Source organism: Colossoma macropomum, unplaced genomic scaffold (assembly GCF_904425465.1).
Source record: "Colossoma macropomum unplaced genomic scaffold, Colossoma_macropomum, whole genome shotgun sequence".
NCBI classification, from domain to species: domain Eukaryota; kingdom Metazoa; phylum Chordata; class Actinopteri; order Characiformes; family Serrasalmidae; genus Colossoma; species Colossoma macropomum.
Window position 1 is genome coordinate 24,382,306 of NW_023494788.1, and position 26,336 is coordinate 24,408,641.

Genomic DNA, 26,336 nt, shown 5'->3' on the forward strand with positions numbered 1-26,336 from the left:
TGTGGAGGGCTGGACTCTAAGTTCTGAGAACAACAGCAGCTTCTTTGTCTATTTTTTATCTACTTCCTTTTCTCAGTAAGGGCGTCTTGACAGCTACACATCCTTTCAGACCCATAGCACTGAGTCGTCTTCTCACAGGGGAAGGATGGACAGAAACACCTGTGGATGTTTTCAGATCTGAAGCAGTTTGATTTTCTCCTCTCTCTCAAAGATGAAAGCCTTAACTACTGTTTATCTGATGGGGACAGTTTGGTGGTCCAATAGATCTTGCATGGTTGTTAGGGGTCCCATTTTCTCTATATATCTTAATAACTCCAGTTTTGCAAGATCATGTGTTTTATCTTTGACCTTCCTCTTCTTTATGCAAGATTATCGTATATTTAATCTCCTCAGAAATATCTTCTGAAAAAAAAAAGAATGATCTGTACTTAATGGCCTTTTTGACTGGAAATTAAACTAAATGAAGGGTGGTCTCTGACTGTTACAGAGCACTGTATGAAGACAATGGCCCTAATTCATCAAAGTTGCATAAAAAGAGCACAGATTTGACCACTACTCTGTGTCCAATTCATTAAACTTTTGTGCAACATGGAAACAAGCGGAGATCTGAACGCAAATGATGAATCAGCTTCAGTGCATAACATCAAGCACCAGCCCAGCACATTTACATATGATTTACATGAAACGTCCGATTTCATGCAGATGTTTGGGTAGGGAGCCAATAAAACGACAGCATTCAGCAGCCCATGAGATAATGGCAGAGAACTTGTAGAGAGAATTATGTCTCTGTAATGTCTTCAGGGTGTCTCAAACACTAGAGGGCGCTCCCAAGTGAGTCCAAAAGGAATGGGTTAGGATGGAGCATTAGAGCAAAATCATAGTTTATAAATGCTTAAATGTTTTAAATGTAAAAGAATACATTTATTTCCTGAACACAGAACAGCATAAAACATTTGAACACTGCTGTTATATTTTTTAAGAGCTTTAAAACTCAAGTTTTAGGAGTGTAAAATGGCGCCTCATGTACGTTCATGACGTCAGTGAGCGCGAACAGCCAATGAGCTGCTCCGCTCGCCAACCAATCAGAACTTACCCGTTTGCTATTTAAAAGGAAACATACAGGTGAGTTTTCTTTGCTTTTTTAGTGAAACACATCCTTCTACTTACTAAAATTAAAGGAAAGTTCTGGGTGAGCGATTAGAAACTATTTTAACTTTTCGTTTTTAGCTGTTTGAGTTTGAGGTTGAGCCATGACAGCACAGCTCCCCCTACTGACTAAACTTTATAGCATAAAAATCAGAACAACTGGAAAGAATATTATGTGAAATAAACGAAACGTCTTTAAGACGGTAGAATGATCTGATTGTTTAGTGTGATCGTTTTTCTAAAATAATATTTAACCGCTGTATTATTGCAGTGTTAGAGATGCTGCACTAGCTGTTTAGGTTTGTGCGAGGTGTCAGTAGTAGAAAAGAAAAGCACAGAGTAGTATGTCTTTAAATGGAACATGGAATAGTTGCAGCATTTGTTTATACCAATGTGTTGTTTATATCTAGTAAAATAAGCTCATTCACATCTGTACTGGATTGTCATGTGCACAAATTATTAGTATTATTGTTATTTTCTATTTTTATTTGTGTTATTGGTATTACAGATGATAGTTGTGGTTAGTTAACCGCAAATCAGGCATTATTTCTACCTATTAGACTATTACATTCAAATTTACACACTTCTGCCAGAGGTGAGTTTGCTTGTACAGATATGCCAAAGATTGAAATTGATTAATAACAAATTTGAGTGGGTTCATTTTACGGTCGTATTTGACCGTACGCAACTTTGATGAATAAGGTCCAACGTCTCCAGCTTTTTAGGCCCAAGTCTTATCAGTGTTTCCCCTACAGCATTAGAGTACAGTGTTAATACCTCTGGTCTGGGCTTATTTGCCAGTGCTGACAGCAGTTCTGTGGGAATGGAGGGGAGAAGCCTGTTTGTGTAAGGTGAGCTTTCAGCCCCCTGCGTGCCCTCCCCCATTCTGTGGAGCCAGATCACACACATTCCTTTTGTGTGTCCAACAATAATGGCAAAACACAGAGCCAATTATTGAGCATGAGCAAAAGGGGGAACGTAAATTGTATTATTAAAAAGGCACTTTACGGCAGCACGGAAGCCAAAAGCCAAAGCACCTGAATACTTTTCTTTGCCATGGCAGACTCAGGGCTTTTGTGCGGGCCCTTTTTTGTGCGCGTGAATGCGAGCACGCCCCGTCTCATTGACTGCTATCTATTGTATCCTACAGGGATATCAGCTGTGTAACGCTCCGGCTTTATCGAACGGTGCTGTATGTATTCACATCTCAAGGTTTCTCAAGGTCCTTCCTGGGTGTGTGAGTGCGAATGTTTTGGCCCCAGGCTGCAGACTCGCATACAGCACTGAACAACAGGCCAGACAGCAAATTAATTTGCCAGCTGCAGCCAAAACACAAGGCCGGGATGATGAAAAGTGTGCATTTCCTCCTCTGCCAGAAGAGGAGTGAGACTCAGCGGTGAAAAAGAGAGCAGAATGGAGGGTCTGTGCGCTTCCGAAGAGTGAACGCAGATGCAATGGGGAGCGCAGACTGCGATATTCAATGCACTACTGTGAGAGCAAATTCAATTCACAGACCTAGTCTGAAGAACAGATTCAGGGCCAAGAAATGGAACAAACTACTTTTTTTTCCCCCAAGCCTTTTGTTTAAAACCCGCAGGCATTCCAGGGTTTCATATGCAAGAAAGCTTAGCTTTTTTGTGTAGGACGTTGTAACAAAACAAGAAAACTTTGCTGTATTAATATACGATTCTATTGTGTGGGCTACAGTAGTTAGCATGCAGCATGTCTCTTTTCTGAAAGCGTATTAAGTTATCCTGTGATAACATCCGATTTGGCCATTACCTGACACATGATGGCTAAATGTAAATAACTGACTCTCCTCCGCTCCGGGTAGAAATGGTATTTCGATTAAGGCATGTCTGGTTGAGCTCTCTTATCCGTGGTTTGGACTGCTGGTTAACTGCGCCCTCGGGATGTGTACTAATTCTGCTCAGTTTGAGTTTGTTTTCATATCTTTTCAAGACGAACTTTGTATGCTGACTGTGCAAAAAAGCAGAGAAAAAAAACAGGACTAACCTACAAAGTCAGGACAAACAAAATGATCCTGACTTTGTAAGTCCTTTTCCTAAAGGTTACTATGTACAGTGATGTCAGCCTCATTGTTATTGTACACGTGTTTAGATTTGACCGATACTTTAAATTAATATTTGATCAAGTATTTATTGTACTCTGGAACACTAGAAGATTTAAGTAATGTTAAGCTATACTTTGTTACCATGCTTAAGCATTATTTTGGAAAAATAATTTCAAAATACAATTACACAAAGTATAATTACAAATCCTATCAAAGTATTATCGCAAATGAACACCAAACGTTTTCATTTAGACCTCGTCACAAATTTCAAAAGACATGAGATTTTTTCTTCTCTTGCTGATTAGTTCATGTTGAATTTATTGTTTGTATTAAATAATCCAACCAAATTTCGTATCAGTGTAAAATGAAACTGCCACAACTTTGCTAACTTGTCTTTGTGCGTAGACCAGTGCCACAGATTGGTCACCACAACACATACCACCAAATAAGGAAAACTTTTCAATTTTATCTGTTAAAACATTTACTTAGGGCAGCACAGTGTCACAGCAAAGAAGGACCTGGGTTCGATTGCCAGAGAATTACACAGGCCGGGCGACCAGGGTCTCCCAGTGTCTGTGTGGGTTTCCTCCTATAGTCCAAAGACATGCCGTCAGGCCAACTGGAGATGCTAAATTGCCCATAGGTGTGAATGTATATGTCTGTCTGCCCTGCAATGGACTGGCGACCTGTCTAAGGTTTTCTGCCTTCCGCCCAATGATCGCTCGGGATAGGCTCCAGCACCCCCTGCGACCCAGAAGGATAAGCAGTTTAAAAACCATTTACCTCTACTTTTATAATCTTTATTATGTTTCAAAGTCAATAGTTTTTACTTTCACTCAAGTATTTATCAACCTTTATCAATCAGCCCTGGCAGAAAATTGTCCGATCAGGATTTTTTTCATCATGGTTTCTAAAGAGATACAGCAGCTTGCCTGGCTCAGGAGCTCATCTACAGGCCTAACATGTAAGATTAACCACTAACATGTAGGATGTGACAGTGGTATCAACAATTCACAGTTTGATTCATGATGGGTGGGACTAACTCTGTGTGAAAATCTCCGACATACGTCCAACATACGTCTCTGAAAAAACAAGAAAATAGACAAGTGGTCTACAGAGCCGGTTGGCCCCATACCCTCACTACGCACAATGCATAGGGCCTCGCAAATTATGCCAGGGCCCCGTCTCCACCTCATGTCAAAGCTGCTTTTGTTTTACAACTTCATTGAGAAGATGAAGAGGAACTACCGATCTGGTCACAAATAAAAACCAAAACCAACACCATGAGAGTGAACTGGGGAAACAGTAATCAGGTCAATTTGAGTTCTTTCCTCCCCGAGTTTGATGTCAGCAATTAACACTAACATTTAACAAATAAAAGTTGGTGTGCTAGTTGGGCAGCGCATCTCTCTCTATTCTGGGAGAGTGAAATATAACTGTTTACAAACTGCTGAGAAAAGATAACCATGTCTCGTGTAAACATGTTCTTATGCGCATGCACAAAATAAAACTCGCGCTTTGCAGCAGCAGCCTCTGTGGAGACCAGTCCAGCCCAGACATTATATGGGTGTGATGGCACTCTCCTCACAGACGCACATCATTTCAATACCCCTACCCTTTGGTTTTGAGAGTCTCCTTGCCTCTTAGAACTGAGTTACAAGGGTAGTGGTTGAAATCTTCCCCCACAAAATGGGACCCTCAAATAAAAAGAGCATCACTTCATTAACAGCTACCAGCGCTGCTCTGCAGGCGACCCTGCCAGTCTGCAGTGACAGCAGAGGAGGGTAAAGTTCAGCTCCTCCCTGCTGGGCTTTAGTTACATTTAGGGCATCATATGCCTTCAAAGAGGGGGGCAATTATTCATTATCGCCCACCCCTAATTCTTCAGTGATATGAAGCTGAAGTCAGATATTCACCAGCTTCTTGTTCGAATTTTCCCGTCCCACCTTAAATGGTGCAGCGGTTACATTCTGGCGCTTCGGGCGTCAGAACTGCTGGACTATTTAAGGTGGAACAGGGAAGTTTAGCTAGCTAGCTACTGAGACATCAGCTACTACTAGCAATTTCTTTATGCTTGTTATGAAGAAAAGAACCATAATACACTAAAGCGACAATAAACTAAGATAATACAGTGGTTATCGTAATTTTTTAACTGAGAAAATTCTCAAATTCGTGGGTTTCTTTGGTTGCTCGCTCAGCCATCTTGCCATTTTTCCTTTTTTTATCATAACACTTCGCCCTCCCCCTCAACCAGAATCGGGACACCCTACCCTCTAGACATGAACGCCCAAAACGGAGGGCTAAGGGCTAAGTGGTAGGGGTAATGGGTGAAATGGGATTGGGCCAAAGTCTCGCAAGCCAACGTTTAGTTACAGCTCTGGATTGATGCAAAATGGACAGCAATGGACTGACATTACCTATTGATTAAATATTAAATTTAAAATGTTGATTAGCTGGGCATACTGGCCAATAAGGATGCACATCTCTCAGTAAATAATAACCATCAGGTATTCAACCAAGCCAGAGTATAAATAGTGTTTTATATTTGAAAATCTAGGGCAGCCCATTTGAATGGGCTTGATGTTTGGCATGCTTACGTTTCTTGGTATTTATCTTAATGTTAATATTCACTTGTCTTCAAGATTATATGGAAAAGTTTTCATTAAATAAATATTGTTTGTTTACTTCATTCTGTTCTGTAGGTCTACTTATTCTTAGACTGACAGATTGAGCAAACTGTTAAAGGAGGGAGGATTGTAGTGGGAGCACTGAGGTTTCAGGTGTGCCTGTGTGGAAATTACAAAGCGTTTACACGGCTCATGGGTCAGGTGGGGGGGCCCCTTTGCAGAATTTTGCTTAGGGCTCCACGAAGGTCAGGACCAGCTCAGGTGGTCCAACCAGGGTTGATTCAGTTTTAAAAATGGAAAACAAGGCCGGCATCTCTGTGCCAGGGCTCTTCATTGAAGGTCACTGTAAAACTGCAAAAAATGGTAAAATATATGATAATGTGTCTCATATAAGATTCAAATAAAAACACAGAATTTTTTTTTTTTACAAGCTTCAAATTTTGTTTTAGAACAGCAATGCAAATTTGCTGTTAGCTGGACACTAACATACTACTACAATCCCATAGGGGCGCTAGGATAGCATTATAGAAGTATTTTGCAGCTTGTTTTTGACTGAATTGACATTTGTTACCCAAACTAAAGGCCTAGCATTAATATGTATGATTTGCTACTGCTTTTAATTGAGTATGACTGTTTGTTTACTTTCATTTAGGTATAATTTATCTGTGTTTTTCTACTCCTGCAAACTGGACACATTAAATATTCCATGTCCTGACACTGTGTGCGAGCCCAAACTCCTGTTTTTCCAATTACTGAGACAGATCTAATATTATCATAGTGGGTCCTTCTCAGTGCTTTTTCAGTATTAAGGTTACCATCGACTAAGGATTTTCAAATAAGGCTTTGGTCAACAGTGATTAGTCTCTTATGCATGCATAATGCAAAGTAACTGCCCTGGTGACCTTTCAGAAAGCTGTGGACGAAAAGTAGCCCAACTACCAAAGCAGAAAACCAGAGGTTGGAAAGGTAGAAGGAACATGTGAACGATCAGACAGGTGTGTGCGTGCATGGGAGGGAGAAGAAGATCCAGAGAAACGGCTACACCCACCATTCAGGAGTCACAGGTAACAGAGGGAGATCGAGCAAGCCTGAGAGAGAAAGAGAAGAAGAGAGAGAGAGAGAGAGAGAGAGAGAGAGAGAGAAACAGAGGGAGAGGGGGTGGACGGAAGCCAAGTCCAGCAGCGGCATTCCACTGAACAGAGCGGAGGAAAGTTAAGCGCTTCTCCAGATGTGGAGGGTTTGGACTTCTGGAGGCAGAGAGTGAAGCTCTCCAGCTAACGCTCCATCACTCCAAACACGCAGCGCTCCTCGCTTGGTTAAGATCGGTGGGGGAAAAACAGGAAAACAGCAGAAAGTGATCTCGCCAAAGTGCTCGCCGAACAAACTTACACTGAAGAACTTAAAATTCCAACTTCTTTTTTTTTTTTGCAGCCACGAATCTCAAGGTAAGCCAGATTCCGTGCAGATTTGATTAGTCGCATTTTCATTCATGTTGAGATCTGTTTTATTACTGGATGGTGATTAATAGCGCAGTGATTATACTTCAAAGTTACTTCAGAGTCGTAACTGTTTCATCATGTACTAGAACGTTCATGTTAATTCCTCTGAAAGTCAATGAGGTCTTTGCAGTCCAATTAAACTTTGCTCAGAAAACTTTTGGCCTCGGTGTATTAACCTCTGCTTTAGTGTGTTAACAAGAGCAGGAGTTTAAGAAAGTTAATATAAAAAGTGGTTCTGGCTCTTACATGCAGTCGTTTTGTGTCAAGAGTGATTCAAGTGCAAAGCTGCAGACAGGATGAAAAGAAGGGGTCATGGTTCATTGTTACCATATGGGGAAATGAGCCAGTGCTTTACAGCAGGTGAGGAAGGGAAAGTTCTACCTTCGGTTGCACCAAAGTCCAGTCGTTAAATAACAGCCTAAGTCAGCTCAGCTTGAGCTTGTGTGAAATGTGTTAGAGATGAGGAGCATATGAGTGACTCATATTACATATGCTGGCTTTTAAATCTCCCATAACAGAAAGCAGGAATATTCCATCAGTTCTGAAAGATCTGTAGGTTTCTATGCAAAAAGTTTTTTTGGGCACTTCAAAAAGTTTGCCAGTGTAGACTATGGAGAAAAAAATGTTGGTAACGGTTTCTGAATGTCAACAGAACTTTTTTCCATTCAATTTGTTTATCGATGCCCAAAACATCATGAAAACCTCAGTGGAAAATAACATTTATGCACCAATTTAGTGTCATATGAAAGATTCCACTCACACGCCTCTTACATGAAACACAAACAGCATGTCGGAGAGGTGTAGCTGGACTGAAGGGCTCATATCCTACATTTTTCTAGTATTTTCTTTTCTTTGCCCTGAGGATATGATGACATTTGGGTGGTTTTATGTACCAGTCATAATTCATATTTACATGCCCATTTTAAACCTCTTTATATCCCTTAAACTCTTTAAAAAGGTGGTTCTTTAAGGGTTTTTTATGCAAGACAGTGGTTCTGTATAGAACCATGAGCACTCAAAGAACCATTTGCATGTTTAAATGGTTCTTTGCTTGGGGAAATGGTTCCTTAGATTGAGGGAGAATGTCTTGTATTTGGTTCTGCATAGCACTGTTGTTACAAGCATCATCAACAGCAGCAGAAACCTTTTTCAAAAAGGTTCTATATAGAATAAGAACACATTCTCCATCAAGCCGAAAGAACCTCTTCACCAAGCAAAGAACCATTTAAGTATGCAAATGGTTCTATGAGTGTTCATGAATCTACATAGAACCATAGCTTTTACTAAAGAACCCTTGAAGAACCTTTTTTTTCCAGGCGTGTAGAATTTAAAAGCCTGTTATTGTTACCATGCCTTCAAGACTGATATGTAAATGACCTCTGTTCTGACTGGCTGCCCTGTTTTTTTTTTGGCTTATGCCATTTCTAACCTCATTGTGAGTGGGCGGAGCTAAGCTGCTGTGGTAGATATATGGAAGTGCGACAGTTTTCGTGACAAAAACAACCAATTCAAAACAGCTGTATGGACTGTGGACTGAATGGTACATTTAAACTTAAACAATATGCACATACTACATAAAAGCCTTTTATCAAAAAAAGCGCTGAAACTTCTGTTTTCCATATTAATGCGGCCTCTAAAAGGAATGCTGCCACTCTGAGATGTCCAGAACAGCCTACGGCCTTTCTAAACAGAAAGTGCTCTAACAGATCTATTTGGCATAGAGACAAAAAATACGCTTGTGATCTCTTGTATGATGGTTTCATGGTTAAAAAGTAATAACAATAAAATGATAAATAAAATAAACACAATATCCCTATCAGCAGATAATTGGGACGTCAGGGAAGCCAAAGGCACACAAGTTGCGACATGCATGTACTTAGAGACGGAAACATGACAAACACAACTTGGAAACATAGATAATGTAAAGATGAACTAGTGGTGTAACTTATTGAGTCTCAAGAGTTCAGCATGGTGTAAAACAACAGTTGGGTCTACAGTTGTGAAGTGATGGGCTACACGGGAGAGATGCGAATTGTTTTCATGGCAGGGGGTTCTCAGCCCTCCCCTTTCTCCCCTCATTGCTTGCTAACAGCTCAACAGAGTCATAACATTTCATACATAGACAGCCAACAGTGTCCAAGTTCATTATATTTTCATAAAATCATAAAAAGTCCATTTCCATTCTGTCACCACTAGGGGGCCTACAGAAAGAAGCTATGGCAAAATGCATTGATGCGGTCACACAAAAGGCTTCTGTCTCTACTGTAAACTGTTTTGACTTTTTTGCATAATTTGAAAATTCAAGCTACCCTGTTACATTTTCACAATAAACGGACCAATAAAAATGGTCTGCGGCTCCCAAGTGGCACAACCGTCTGAGGGTTGGCCCTGTCGTCAGGAGATGGTGAGTTTGATTCCTGGTGATGCTATAGCCATCCGTGGCCGGGAGTCCAAGAGAGCACAATTGGTCTCGCTCTCTGGGTGGGTAGGATGGCCCCTCGTCTCCCCCATCACTCAGTACGATGCTAGTCAGCGCAGGCGTCTGTTAGCTGACATAATAGATTTGGCGGTTGGCGCTTTCCTCTGAGTGCGTCCGGCTGTCCAGTGACGTGTTAGCAGCAGTTCGAAAAGATGCGGTGGCGCTTCACAGGTCTTGGAGAAAGCCTGTGTCAGCCTTCGCTCTCCTAGCACCGGTGGTATCATGTGACTGGGGGAGTCCTAATTAGTGGGTGAAACTAGATACGACTAAATTGGGAAGAAAATTGGGGAAAAAAATGACCTAAAATTACTTGTTATATTAACTTCAATTATAAGCTAAGAATGTTTTTTTTCCTGTAAAAGTTCACATTTTGGACATACAAGGTTTTGTATCTCCAGCAGTGCCAATATCTGTCTTAACTGATACAAAATTCTTCTCCAAATAAAGAAAATGTAGACAAAGTTTAATTTCAGTATAAACATACAGTACTGTGTAAAAGTCTTAGGCATCCGAGACAATTATATTTAAAAAGCTATTTAATTTGGCAGTGTGCATCTATATGCTCAAAAAAAATGCTAAAATTAGCATAAAAGTTTGATAAGAATATATTTTAGGAGATTTTATGAGTGTGCATGTGTTCATTCATATATTTTTTTTTCATACTATTTCTAGTTATCTTCCAATACCTAGTTTAACTAGATCAATGCATCATTAAATTAAATGAGGGTGTGCTGGTGGTGGATTTGAACAAATCTACCAAGGAGAAAAACATATAAACTATTTTTTTGTTATGGTCTACTCTATTAAAGTTTGTTTAGCTTTCATTTTAGTGTTACATGGTGTTTTTACAAGCAAAAATACATGTATTGTCCAGATAAATGGTTTGCTTAGATGCCTTTTTGCTTCATTTTGCTTAGAGGTCTTTTGCACAATACTGCCTGGTACTGTTAACGTTTTACATCATAAATGTGCTCTTTGTAGAAGATTTAACAAATTCCAGCAGTTATTCCTCTCTTGCTGCAGCAAAGAGAGGTAATTTCACCGGCATCTGACCGGAGTATCTGGAGGAGCGCGTTTTCTGAAATTACCCAAATCATCATGGGTCATTATCGTGCCACTGACAGGCAAATAAATCATGCCTCCTATTTTGTCTTATTCTGCCATTTTCACCCTCAGACTGAAGGAGCTTTGAGCAGCTCAAGCTAGAGAACAAGCGAAAAAAAAAGAAGACGTGGCCCTCACTGACTTTCTTTGCCCTGGAGTCTAAATATTTTGGCATTTAGGAAGCACTGCGCTTGTCATCATCCTCTTAAAGATTGTTGGTGTAATTGGGCTGTCGAGGGCTTGCTAGCAGAGGCTTGCGGTATGAAGCTAATGCCGTGTGCTTCCCAAGGAAAACACTTGAGCAATGATTTATTTCGCGAGGACTCAGCAGTCCTGTGGGGGCGGAAAGACGTGACACCAAATATCTCACTCGCTCTTATTGCACAACGCACAGTATAAATATAAAGAGGGGTCACGTTTCAAAATAAATCTGCCAGTTATTTTCTATTTATTCCCCACTTGTTAATGTTTCGTGCATTTTACCATAGAAATCATTCTGGTTTCTTCAAACTATTCTAAGACATTGTTTTCAGAAATATAAACATGCCTGAAATACTAGCACGGCTCTACCACATGACACTTAGCACGCACAGTAGCCAACCGTGTCATGAGAAGTTCTTTGTGGCCAGTGAGTCATGGCATAATAGGGATGTCACCATGTCTTGCACAAAGCAGTGGTGAAAGATACCCAGGCCAAGTTCTGTTTAGAAGCAACGGCAACAGAGTGCAACTGCTCCCCCTGGCCTTGTTTATCATGCTAGCTATTATTAAAATTATGTTAGAGCAGCTTACACTGACTTCCTGGCTATTTATGAAAATGATTCATCTTCACAATGGTGCTCTGGCTCATACTTACACAGATTTACTGTCCCCAGGTCAGAGGATGGCATGAGAGAGCCATGGCTCCCCTGGGTGTCCCTGCTCCCTGGCTGAAGGCAGCACTGCTGCTGCTCCTCCTCCTCTTCTTGCCTGCATGTCTATGTGCATGCCCAAGGTCCTGCAGCTGCCCCAACCCAAAGGAGGTGCACTGCACCTTCCGCCATCTCCCTTCTCCCCCACGCAATCTGCCCAAGGACACAGAGAGAGTCAACCTGGGGTAGGCAGTGCTGTTACTACCATTCTGACGTTTATCATCGCCGCACAGAGGTTTACAATCAATGTGTTAAATAATACAGAACCAATTGGTTGCATTAGTTGGATGTAAATCAATGTAAAGATGCTGAAAAGGGTTGTTTAAAATGTTTAAAGAACACGAGGAAGAACCCTTAAACTGTACTAGAACCTTTACGTTATGGGAAGGTTCTTTAAACCTTTAAAGTTCTTCACGCTAAAAGGTTCTCCAGGTTATCAAAAGTGGTTCCTCAGTAGCACCTTCAAAAAGACTTTGTGGCACACTTCTTAAAGACTGCAGAATGATGAAGATAGATGAATGTGGAAATTATGAAGAATGAAGCTGTAAATCAAGTTCATATATAAAATAATATGTAGAACATCTAAAAAGTACTATTTGGGGTTATTCAATTTAAAGTTAAAACGTATATCATTGTACATTGTGAAAGTTACTACTGTATATATTTTTATAATAACAAATATAACAAGTGATTCCAAACTGTCGAATTGTATATTTGAATAGAGGGGAGTCCATTTAAACCCATAGCTAATTACAAGAGTAACTAGCAGAAATGAAACATTTCAAAGGGGACATTAAACGGTGCATAATAAAGCAGGGATGCACCGAAATTTCTCCACCAATTTTCTCAGCCGAATTTACAGCCATAAAAAGAAAAATGGCCACAAGAGAATAAAACAATAAACAAACATCAAAAAGCCTACAATATTCAAAAATCTATGATTTTACACCATTTTAATGGTAATGAAATTGAAAAACAGTGATTAAAAATTACAATCTCTGCTCATGTCAATCATGTGGATGTACAGCACCCACAAACTTATCAACTACAGGTGTGATACCCTTTGAAAACACAACATCCTGCTTAATATGCAGAAAACGGCTAAACAAAAGAAACAAAATGAAGCCCTGCAAGCATTCCAACGCCATTTGTGGCCTTCGTTTTTGAAAAGATGAAAAAATAAAAAATATAGTGCAAAATATAACTAAAAATAATGGAATTAATTGGCTTGGATGATCAACTGTTCTCTTTTGTCCTGGATTATTTTGTGGCACATACTGTAGCTTACATACTGTAATAATTTTAGTAAGTTTATTTTATGTAAACTACTTTTATTTTTCAGTTTTCGGCCTAGTGTGCCCTGAATTTCGGTTTTGTCCGAGTTGGCCACATTATTATACTTTGTTATACTACTACAGCATATATTGTTCATTTTGGTGTGATGCACTTTTAAATGTCTTATTCCTGGTAACACATCTCCACCTCAAGTGAAAGCAATTGTTCCAAAATAACAGGAGATTTCACAAGGAACGCATTAAAGATTGGACTCGACCCAAACCGACAGATATATTTCATCTGGAAGTTTTAAGTAAATCCTCATTCATGATTTCTCTTATCTCCCACAAAGCTATAACAGCATTGTGGCTGTGGGGCCCTCAGATTTCGAGAACCTGCGCCAACTAGAGATGCTTATGCTGCATGGGAACGACATCAACTCTGTGGCTTCAGGATCCTTTTACCACTTACGTTACCTCCAGGTGTGCAAGCATGCATGTATGTCTGTGCCTGTAAAATGAAATATGTATTTTGTCAGGAAATCGTTTACCGTTTCACTGCACTGAAATATACACTATCCCTCATTAATGCCTTTGGCAAAACTGCAAAAAAGGTCATACGAGGTACAGACCTTACTCTGCTCAGTCACCTATTGTCTCCTATTTAGCTCTAAACTTATATCTATGTAGCTGCATGTACATGTCAAATGCAGCAGTGAAAGCCACCGTGCACTGACTGTTCATTTTTACTCCCACAGATATTGAAGCTGAGCTACAACAAGCTAAAGTCAATAGACCCCAGTCTGTTTGATGGCCTGACGAGCTTGGTGCGCCTCCACCTGGACCACAACCTAATCAGCTTCATCGAGCCTTTCTCCTTTAATGGACTAACTTCACTGAAGCTGCTTCAGCTGGAAGGAAACAAGCTGCAGGATCTGCACCCACACACATTCACCACCCTCTCTCTCCTGGGAACTTTCTGGGGATCGGGCCTGCGGCACCTTCACCTTGCAGACAACAAGCTAGAGTACCTGCTGCCTGGCACTCTTCAGCACCTGAGCAGGCTGGAGGTCCTTTCCCTGCACGGCAATCCCTGGACCTGCGACTGCCACCTGCGCTGGCTCTTAGAGTGGAACAAAAAGCATGAGGGTGAGATTCGTGCAAACCGACGAGAAACTTAAACCTACACTTTGTTACAGGATGGCAGGGAAGCAGACCCAAGTGCAGAGAGGAAACCCGTGAGAAAGGGTATTAAATGAACTAATGAGGTGATGGAGTGTGAATGGAGTGATTCTGCACATTGGGATTGAGGTGGATCAGAGCAAAGACACCTTAATGATTGGGAATGAAAAAAACGGCAGGAAAGGGCAGACAAAGGGGACGCTGGAAACGGTGGGCTCAAACAAAGGCTGAGATAGAAAAGTAAAATAAAAGATAACCAGAAAACAAAAAACACTTCCTTTGTAATTATGAGAGAAAGATCAGTTTAATGTTTCACCTTTTTTTTCCACTTTTTGTTTGGCTTGGAGCCGTTTCTTGTTTAAGCCCTCTTTTTGTCTTTTCGGTAGTTTTGGTGCAATTTATTCCTTTAGGTCGTCTTTTTCTTCTTTCTGGAATTTTTTCAGCCCTCTTTTTTTCTTTTCCTTGCCTGACACTGAGTACCATACCAGTCACCCCTCTGCAAAGGTGTGTCAAAGGGCTGCTGTTTGCCATGGCCTTAAGTAGAGAACCCCACAGGTGTGCCAGTTTGGCCCTAATCAGTCCGAAGACTTCTGGGAATTGAAGTTCCCTGAACTGGTGGCGCCTCACTGCCATTGCCCTCTGCTGGTGGCCAGTGGCACAGGCTGGATCCTTTCAAATTTGGCCAGAAACTCAAGATCTTGCACTTTGGCCTAATCCTAGAGGTTAAGCCTTTCTGATTAATTAATAAGAAACTAGAACAAAATTGTCACAAAAGTGATTTGATTCAATAAAAATAATTGGATCAGTCTTCAGAGAAAACCTCTCCGAAGAAAAGCCTTTCAATTTAATCCTGAGTTAAGAGAGATACTTGTTCTTTCAATGCTGTAGCACCATCAATTTTGCCCTCTTTCTCTTTTTTTCTTATTCGAGCATTTTATATTTCCAATTCAATTTTGTTGTTGTGCTCCATAATTCACCAAAATGTGAAATATTTGATACGGAAGACTTTTAATCAAATCAAATTTCTTTGGCATCCAGTTGAGACCAATACTGACAGTAAGTACTAACAAGTTCTATAATTAGCATGTAGAAAATTTATTCTTATTATTTATATCAGTGTTGGCAGATATGAGCTTAAAAAATATCAACATTGGACAGATGTATAGATTTGACCAATATTTCAAACCACTATTTGATGATGTAATTATTGTACTCCAGAAGAGCAGAATATTTTGGTGATGTTGGGCTACTATGCTAATAATGTCTGTGTTATTCATTTTACTGCATTTATGGCCTAAAATAAATAAATGTCAAACAGGGTGAAAAGATTCATCTGATTTCAAAATGATTTATTTCACTTGTAAATCATTACAGAACAACGCAGTGAATTGTAAATGGTTTAAGTGAGTTTAATATGTAGTTGTACAAGTGCTCAGTATGAACCTCCTCCAGCTGTACGGACAAGATCATTGCCATAGTCAAATTCATCCCATACTGGATTGAGCATGTCGGGTGTCACTGTATTCACGGCTCTTTCAGTGCGATTTCAGAGATCATCCAGTGTTGTGGAACCAACGACGAACGCTCTGAGCTGTTGGAGGTTCACTGCCGACAAAATCACGCTGCACAGTTATGACAGATTCACTTTTATTGAAGTGGAGAACGCAAAACACTTTCTGATCAGGGGTCTCCATCTCCTCACAGACTGAAGGGAGCCATCTTCCGGTGACAGTCAGAAACTCTATGACCCCCTCTTTCAATTGGTATGTGATTGGTTCCTAGATGCCTCACGGTTGTAAAAATATGGCGCTTTGAAATCGGATGAATCTTTTCAAATCACCTTGTATATTCCTGTAGTGTAATGCAGGCTGATGTAGTCCTGGATTCCATATGTAGTCCCCCATTCCATTCCATATTTATTATGTATCACTATGGCCATAGTGATAAAAATATGAAAAATATCAGATATCAACACTGGCTATTCTGTTTCTAAAAAATGTAAACCAATGTCCTGAATCTTTTTCCTAAACGTTAGTGATCTAATAGGCTTACAGTGGACATTTTAACCTGTACGAACACTCTTACTTTGTCTCTGCAGGCATAATTAAGTGCAAAAAGGACCGGGACTCTGCAGCTGCTGAGAACTGTGCCATATGTGCCTCACCACAGCCCCTCAACAACAGCCAGATTTTCCAGCTCTCAGCTCACCAGCTCTCCTGCGACAAACCCACCCTCCAGTCCCCACTGAAGATAGGGGAGAGCAGTGCCTGGGAGGACCAGGAGCCAGATCTTCCTTACGTCAAGGACTTGGAGCGTCCACTCGGCCACTTGACTTTCATGTTGTCCGACAGCCACGGGAACAGGGCCCATGTGGCTTGCGAGGTAACTCGCCCAGTTGAAGGAACATCCATGGTGTGGGAACAGCTGAGGAGGTCAGACGAGGTGGCAGTGAACGTGACCCTGCTGACCTTACTTGAGTGCGAGATTGACAGGGAGGCTCTTCAGAACCTGTGGAGGCTTGTGGCCTACTACTACGAGAGTCCAGCCATCCTGGAGCGAGGAGCCAGGCATGAGAATACTTCCAAAGTGACATTTCAGTATTCCCAGGCCACAAATGAGGACTCCCCTTACTTTACTGAACTCAAAGGACATTTGATGGCTGAACCATCCTGGCTTTTGCAACCTAGGGTCACTCTTCAGCTGAACAGGCGGAAGACCACAACAAAAAAGCTAGTGCTGAACTTCTCCACTTTCATATCAAAAAACGTCAATGGTAGGGGTGAGAAAGAAGATGCAGCCTCTTCTTGGGCTCTGATCCCGAGAGGAGCACCGGGAAGGATCCAGATAGTGCTGGAGCACTCTGAGGTTACTCTAGAGTGTAATATTCTGAGCTCAGGACAGCAGTCTGTGGAATGGATGCTTCCAGACCTAACTACTTTCGAAAAAACTGATTCCCACAGGCTTGTGTCGGAGCATAACAGACTGATCATCAAAAACACAAGCTTGTCAGACAGCGGGCTCTATCACTGCTTTGTGAGAACTGAGGCAGATGTGGACATAGTTGCATATAGGCTCACGGTTAGGGAACGTCTCCTCAGTCCCAGTGACTTAAATGGAAAGAAGATGACTGTGGAGAATGGAGAGGCACTCAGTCTTCCCTGTTCAGTTACTTCATCTCAGCCAATTGAGACCAGATGGTTCCTACCAAAGCATGAGAGTCTAAAGGCATCCAATAAAAAGGGACGAATCTATGTGTCACAAAATAATACACTGGTCATTCAAAATGTTATGCATGAGGATGCTGGGGAATATAGCTGTTTAGCAGCTAACCTTCATGGGGCAGACATGCTGTCTCATCTGGTTGTTGTAACTGGTGAAAAAGAGGAAGATCCAACAGATGTTAGCGAAGTCAAAGCTGAATCATTCTTATTTGACAGGGAGGAAACAGAGGGGTCAGGATACCAAGAAATCAAAACGCCAGCTTCTAAACAAACACCACAGAGGGTGGATGGAAAACATAGGGGTTCCGGGGGAATTTATCGACAGGGTTTTAAAGGAAAGAGGATCAAGGATAATGTGAGGAAACCAAATAAATCTGTCAAAGAGCTTGATCCAGGCCGCTGGGCACAAATATTAGCAAAAGCTAATGCTAAAGTCTCAACCGTGCAACCAGCAACAATTACGACAAGACTTGTAGCGACAACAACAGTGAAAACAACTACTACGACAACGACAACAACAACTCCTGCTCCTATGACTCCTTCTCCTACTACATCATCTAACAGCGCTACCACTGGAATACATATACATGATTTCAGTAAACAGTTGGTACAACCACCTCATGGAGAGCACACAGACCAGAGTTCAGCAAAGAGAGAACAACTGCATCAAAAGACCAGTGATTTCGACATTCCAATCTTGACCACAGTAAGTCATTACTCACCCACAATATCCCCTACAAAACCCAATATGGAGCATGTGACACAGCCAGAGAAAAAGACAGATAGACACATAATACAAGAGAAAATAAGAGCAAACAGCAACCCCATCTCAACCAAAAGACGAAGGCCCCCATACGGAAGAAGGCCTCCACCAAGAAGGTTACGCCCACAGAAACCTACCCATCCTCCACCAGCCACAATAAAACTAACAATCACAACACCATTAACTGCAGCAGCTCCTAGATCTATCTCCCCCATAGATACTCACTTACAAACTACAAATAAAAGCACAGAAAAAAAGCTTTTCACAGATTCACAAATTAGAAATGAACACGACTCTGGGGTTCAAGACAATCTGAATGTGGCAGTAAGACAGAAGCCTCCTCCAGTTTATAAAAAAGAAGAAAAGTTTACTGAATTTCAAGATAACAGCAAGTATCAAGAAACAGCTGAGCTCACAAGTGCAACACCTCTTGCTCCTGCCACACTAGCAGCCACTCAAGTTAAATGGTATGGACATGAAAACAGAGAGGACACGGATTGGACTGGTGGTAAGACACATAAAGAAAAATTTAGGATAATAACTACAAGTCCACCTAGCATTGAAATCACCAATATTAAACCAGTTATAACACAGGAGGTTCCACTAACCACCGAGACGCCAATCCTGAGTAACTTCAACAGGCAGAGAGTGGACAACTCACCAGTCAGACCTGAAAGCCCTGGCTTGCCTGTCCACCCCTGGCTAACCCACAAAAAAACCCAAATGTCAATTACACCAAGGCCTTACACTCCACCTCCCTCCTGGACTTATACCAACCGCATCCCAGTGCAGCCCACAGTTCATGGATCAAGGCACCACTCCTCACTTGACAGAACATGGCATTTACCGCACACCAGCGGAAGGAGTGCAGGGGTTACTAATCGACCCGAAATAACAGCACAAACAGCAAAGCCCACAGCTTATATCCCTTGGTCAGCAGCAACTGGCTTTCCCCGAACTGAACCACCACACAGCAGCACATCTTCTAGAGTGAGAAACTACTTGCTCTTTAACAGGCTTCGAAACAGATACCGGCAATCTCAGCTTGATGCTTACCGCTTATCACAGCTAGGAAAACTAATCACTCCTAAACCGAGAATTCACCAACCAACCCTGAGACCTCATCCAACTCCAAATTTTCCAAGCATCTACAAGCCTGTGACACCCCCTTCTGTTGTAGAAGCTACCAGCAAACCACACACCACAGCCAGCATTCTGTATGGCAGCCGCTGGCACTACAGTCACTCTGGAATAAAGAAACTGAGCACTGCACTTCCCTTTCCCAACCTTATGGGTAGTGGTGCGAAACCCAGGATCATTACAACAGACTCGGTTACTGTGTCCGCACTGGCAGAGGCAAATGTCATCCTGCGCTGTCAGGCATCAGGAGACCCTAAGCCTGCTATTTCATGGACTAAAGTCTCCACAGGTGGGTGACTTCATATTGTACTTGGAATACATTCTTGAACTGAAGGAATAATGTTTTTACCCTTGATGCAACTAATACAGTATATACACACAGACAACATGTGCATTAAAATGTATATGAGATTAGCAGGTATTACTAAATTTGGGAAAAAAACACATGCCATGTTTATCTGAGCAGCAATGGAGTTTACATCAAAATAGAACAAGAGCTTATGCATCAAGGGGGAATGTACAGACATATGTACAGATATTTATGTAGTTTAACCACCTAAATGATTACAGAGTGGCACCATACTGAGAGCTACGCATTTTGCAAAGCAGCCAACTGAGTGCAGAAAGGAACTCCTGCTGTTTTGGCTTAGAAACAAGCTAAAACTCAGTTGTATGAAGAAGGCAATAACAATCTGTTAAGTCTTCTAAGGCAGGAACAGACATGACTCCTTGACTGTTTCTTTCTGTATCTCCTCTACAGGTGCTACAATTCAAGCCAACACCAAACATGGACAAAGATTTGAGGTACTTCCAAATGGCACTTTTGTTATAAAGAACGTCCAGCTTCAAGACAGAGGTCAGTACCTTTGCACTGCTCAGAACAAATTTGGCTCAGATCGCATGGTGGTCACACTCACTGTACAGACAGAACCTCCCAAAATAGAGGGCCCCAAGTACCGACACACCTCTGTGTACCTGGGGAAGCCATTCAGCTTGGACTGCACTGCAGTGGGAAAGCCCCAAGCCCAGGTCTCCTGGATACTTCCTGATAAAACTTTTGTACGGGAGGTGGAGGTCCTGGACAGAACCATCTCACTATTTCCCAATGGAACACTAAGCATTCACACTGCAAACTTTTCAAGTAAAGGTGACTACAAGTGCATTGCTAGTAACGCTGCAGGGGCTGACACCTTGACCTACCACCTGCATGTTGCTGTACTGCCACCAACCATCAAGGAAGAGGCATCTGAGAGCATATCCATTAACAATGGCAGGAGCATCTATGTGCATTGCACAGCTAAAGGGGAACCTGCACCTCTTCTTAAGTGGAGTCTTCCTGATGGGTCACAAATGAAACCTACACAGTTTATCGGGAGACGACTCTTTATTTTCCCCAACGGTACACTGTACATCAAAAGTGTCGCTCCTACAGACACAGGGAAATACGAATGCTCAGCCACAAACACGGTGGGCTTTGCTAAAAGAGTGGTGAATCTGAATGTCAAGCAGGAGTCTCCAGATCCCTGGAAAGGTCCATCCCAGCAGCACATTGTCTCAGCCATGTATGGCTCCACGGTGTTCCTGCACTGTCCTGAGTCCACCGGCTCCCACAGGGGCACTGTTTGGAGGTTACCTTCTAAAATTCTGCTGGAACATCGCTACAGGTACCAATTTTATGTCATTTTTGTGTTATTTTCTGTTATTATTGTAAAGTATGTGCGAGAAATATGTTACTGTATCACTAGAAGTAAAAAGGCAGGAGAGTCATAGAGGTGGCTTCCTTTTCCTTGCATCTGCAAATGTTCTCTAGTTCCACCACAGTATAAATCAGTCTTTCTACAGAAAGATAATAACCAATCCACATGCCCAGCGATGTACGAGACATTTACAAAACACAGCTGGTGTGAGATAATTAAAAGCATGCATGAACATTAATCAAACAACTAGCATTCGCTCTATTACTGGTACTTCAAAAGCCACTGCATATCATTACTGTAATTTAAACAATGACTGATAAATGTTAAACAGCTTGTGGTGTCAGTCAGGAAACCCAAATAAACCCTGCTGTTCCAGACAATACAATAGTCTCACTCAGGAATTGTGACTTCTATGAGACTTCAGTTAAACCTCACAATGCAAGGGGGTCGTTCTCCAGAAACGTCCACTTTTCTATCTATCCATAGGTGTCACTGGTGTTACTGATTGTCATTGGTGTTACACATAATAAAGGTAACACCAGAGACATTTTTAATGAAAAGTGCATTTTACAAAATGGCTGCTACAGAGCACCAAACCACATGTTGTCAATCATGGAATATCCACTAAAATATGGAATTTAATCCATTTGTATTCTATTTTTTCACAATTACCTCAGAATAAAGTCGGTCACACCAGTGACTTCAGATAAAAGCTTCATATGAAATCATGAGCTAAATGAGAAAATCTCTGATAACTGAAAGACACAGTGGACTCACCATGTGCTTTTCTTCATAGATCAGAAAACAGGTAAACGGACGTCAAGTGATGTCATCAGTGTGATTTTTATTTCAAAATAAGAGAATTTTTGTTACGCAGTAAGACCAGTGACACGACTCCTGGGGACCACAACTTTCATTATATCCATCCATCCATCATCTAAACCGCTTATCCTTCTGGGTCGCGGTGGGGTGCTGGAGCCTATCCCAGCTACTTTCATTATATATTTTATAATAATTATTCGGCATTTGTTTTCTTTATGTCATTTAATTCATACATTTCATAGTCATGTATAGATTATTGTAGTTAAAATTGCAGAAAAACATTTCTTCAAAATATGGCCTCAGCCTTCACACATGACTGTGAGGATGAGCTCTTCTGTGGTGCTTGGAATTCTAAATAATTGATTTAAAAACCAATATTGCTAAATTGAGGCTCAAGAAGGTGTAACTGTTAAAATAACTTATTGTTTTATTTAAAAATATAAATGAATTTTAACCCAAACATGTTTTTAAAGTGTAATATATCTGTAAATGTTAGGGACACAAAAATGGACGTTTCTGTAGAATCACCCAAAAGTTAAACGATACATTAACCAAACCTCACATTTACCTCTTTTTCCCCTAAACTAACTGTGAGCCAGAACAAAGCTATAAATTGTCACAGAACAAGGCCGTCTCAAAGAATACTAAAATAACAACAGTCAAAAGTGAGAACGCTTTGATCATGCAAAAAGAAAATAAAAGGTTGGCACTAGAGAGAGTACAGCTTTCATGTTGCTTTAAAATAACAATGCATGAAAATGTTGTGAACAGACTATTTTTCTCTATTTTTGTCTCCAGTCCTCAGAGACACATCACCGCTTTCCCTAATGGCACTCTGAGGATCCTGCGGCTGACTGAGAAAGATAGAGGCAGTTACCTCTGCATGTATCAAAGGCCCAATGGAGAGGACATGGAGCTGTTTCAGGTGGAGGTCCTGATGAAGCCACCTAAGATAAAGAACGTGGGCAGTCAGCAAAAGAGAGTCACTAATGGAGAGAACTTTCTTGTGGACTGCGTAGCTTCAGGTCTTCCAGACCCTGAAGTGTCGTGGAGTCTGCCTGATGGCACAATAATAAACAATGCTCTCCAATCAGATGACAGTGGATCTCGCAATCGTCGCTACATTATCTTTGGGAATGGCACGCTCTTGTTGCAACAGATGGGGAAAAATGATGAGGGTGATTATACATGCTATGCAAAGAACACACTGGGTGAGGACGCAATGAAAGTGAGCGTCCAAGTCATTCCAAATTCGCCCCGAATTTCCTCCAAGGACCAGGCGTCTCTCTGGGCTCCTCTCGGCCATGCCGCCCAGATGATGTGTGATGCAACTGGTGAACCTCCACCCGCAATTATTTGGATTTCACCAAACAATGAGATGATAACATCGTCATCAGTCAAATATCAGATACTGAATGATGGGACACTGATCATTAAAAAGGTGACTTTAGCAGACCAAGGAAAGTATGCATGTGTTGCAAGGAACTCAGCTGGGGATGACATTAAGAACGTGAAGCTCCAAGTAGAGGTCAGGGAGCCACATATCAATGGAAAAGGGGGGCGGACAGAGAGCAAAGTTTTGGCGGTCTCCTATCAGACTCTGCTTCTGCACTGTAAAGCCGAGGGCATGCCTGAGCCCCACATAATGTGGACCACATCATATGGCATGTCCCTGCCTTCACCTTACTTGGGGGGCAGGTTTCAAGTCCACAGGAACGGTACTCTTGAATTACGAGGTGTACGCAAAACCGACGAAGGTCGGTTTCTGTGCGTGGCCAAAAATTACCTTGGAGAGGCAAGCCTTGCAGTTGACCTCGAAGTTGCATCACTTGCTGAAAAGCCAAGCTTCCCAATGCCAAATATTGAGGTTCTACCCCTCAAACCAGATGGAGATGACATCACTTTGGAGTGCCGGGCCATTGGAAAGCCAAAGCCAGAGTTTGTCTGGATTCTTCCCAACAGCACAGTGCTGGCTCCAGGCATGAAACTTAAGAGGTTTATCCACTCCTTGGGAAATGGGACTTTGCACATTATTCAGCCGGTGCCCAGTGACAAAGGTGTTTATCGTTGCCTGGCCAAAAATGTGGCAGGACAAGCAGAAAAGCGCTATGCTTTAGAACCTGGAAGGAAGCCACAAATTCGAGGTACGGCTGCCCCAATGAAAATTTCATTTGGACAGACACTGAACATGCCATGCACAGTGGATGGCTGGCCCCAAGCAACTATCACCTGGACTCTTCCAAATGGTCTGGTACTGGACAGACCTCAGGTTATTGGAAGAGTCACTTATTTATCTAATGGAACCCTTCAACTTAGAGAAACTGCTAAATTTGACAGGGGAACGTACATCTGCAAAGCCACTAACACATTTGGATCATCAATACTCTCATACCCTGTGACAATTATGGTGTTTCCACCACAGATCACTAATGCACCCCCCTCTATAACAAGAGTTACAAAGGGGTCTCCGGTGACCCTAAGCTGTGTTGCTACTGGCATTCCTAAGCCAGAGATCTCTTGGACTCTACCTGGACGTACCACTCTTGTGCCTAATAATCGCTTCACTGCACTGGGTGGCATTCACATGACAGAGGACGGCAGTTTGGTCATACAGGATCCCAGCCTTATGAACTCAGGAATTTACAAATGCAATGCCAAAAATGCCCTGGGAATGGACTTCAAAGCAACATACCTTCAAGTGATATGAATGTGTTCAGGAGTAAGAGATCTGAACTTAACTTCAAACAACATATGGACACTTGTAAACACATGTAAATATACCTAAAAAAGACATCAACTCCAGTTAAAGCTCACAAAATAATATCAGCAATATATAAATGGGCATTATTTTTCTTTTTTTTTAAAAAAAGAGTAATAATTTTGTTGGAACAAACAAGCTTAAAGTACTGTGCAAAAGTCAGAGACCACCCTTCATATGTTTAATTTACAGTTAAAATGACAAGTTATTCATTTTTCAGCATCAGGAAAAAAGCAGAAAATATACATTAATAAGCATTTACACAGAAATATCACAGAATAAATGTATTATCAGTTAAATTGTTCTCGGGGGACAACAAGTTGGTTGCTTTTTCTGCTTCTCACATTCTCAAACACATTCAGTGATGTTGAGGTCTGGATTTTGGGGAGGCCAGTCCATCGTTCTGAAACACCAACAGTTTCTTTGTTTGATTTGCATTTTTTTAACTATTTCCAGATTTTTTTTCAGATCTGAAGCAAGAGTGAGGCTTGATTTCAAAGATGAAAGCTTTAAGTATTGTTTACCTGTTTTTTTCTAACAGCTTTAGTCTGTCAGGTCTTGCATGGTTGTTAGGAGTCCCATTTACTTTTTTGAGCACCAGTTTTGGAAACTTCTGTTTTTCCACTTATTTTCCTTTCACTTTTCCCTTCTTTGTGCAAGTGGATTGTCATATATCTCTTGAAAAATGAAAGTCTTACAGTTAATGGCTGTTTTGACTGGAAATTAAATAAATGAAGGGAGTTCTCTGACTTTTGCACTATTTTTGGACATTTTGTACTTAATTTATGGAAATATTGGTTTGTACATAAAATGATATATTCAGCTATATGAAGCATACATGTTTGTGTGTTTTTGTAAATCTCAAAATAGATTTGATCAGATTCCTTTAAGATAGAGGCTGAGCAGCTGAATGTTCGGAGCATCAATGTACATCTAATATATACCCTCAAGATTCCATGCATTTATAAGCCAGAACAAAGCATCCTTTCACGCTGAGAGCAGAAGGGGGCCTTGTATGGCGTAAAATGTTAGCATTGTTCTGGTGGCTGCACCAGAGATGAGACACAAGCAGCCAACTCTGTGAACTACTTACTGCCACACTTGGGAGAGTAAAATGGACATGATGGGCACATTTATGAAAACTAATAATAAATTGCTGTGTAGCCTAAAAAATCAGGAGTATGTGTTCACATCCTGTTGCCCATTTTAATTTGGATACTGCATTTACTACTAAGATTTGCACAATGTAATGAATTTGGGCTGTAAAGCTCATGTTTAAGTCATTATTGCAGACCATACAGAAATCCGATATATGGCCATATAGCGCTGCTGTCGGAAGGAAACCTCGTATCTCCATTTTTGTCATTTTTCAGTTTTTGACATCATTTGAAAAAGCACGTTGCCCTTTGCATTGTCTGTAAATTTCACGATGAAAGGACCAACAGAAACAGCCCAAAATTACTTGTAAAAAAGTCTGGTTCCATTGACTTACATTAAAAGTAAAGCATGTTTTTTTTCTTCTCCAAAAGTTACTATTCTGGAGATACAAGGTTTTGTTCCGACAACAGCGATATGCACCTGCATCATAGGCATATATTTCAAAATATATGCACATATATATTACGTATGAGGTATGAGT

At 41.2% G+C, this 26,336-nt stretch overlaps 1 protein-coding gene across 2 annotated transcripts; it reads left to right on the forward strand.

Moving 5' to 3' along the window:
- Positions 1-6,973: 6,973 nt before the first annotated feature.
- Positions 6,974-25,209, forward strand: si:ch211-159i8.4 (matrix-remodeling-associated protein 5). 2 transcript variants are annotated; one of them, XM_036568869.1, is made up of 7 exons: positions 6,974-7,292; positions 11,790-12,025; positions 13,468-13,597; positions 13,873-14,263; positions 16,395-19,709; positions 20,181-21,084; positions 22,738-25,209. In XM_036568869.1, exons 2-7 carry the CDS (start codon positions 11,829-11,831, stop codon positions 24,644-24,646), a joined length of 6,846 nt encoding a protein of 2,281 aa, XP_036424762.1. In that variant the 5' UTR covers positions 6,974-7,292; positions 11,790-11,828; the 3' UTR covers positions 24,647-25,209. The 2 variants fall into 2 exon arrangements, with proteins under 2 accessions (XP_036424762.1, XP_036424761.1); XM_036568868.1 differs by having other exon boundaries at positions 11,805-12,025.
- Positions 25,210-26,336: the final 1,127 nt, after the last annotated feature.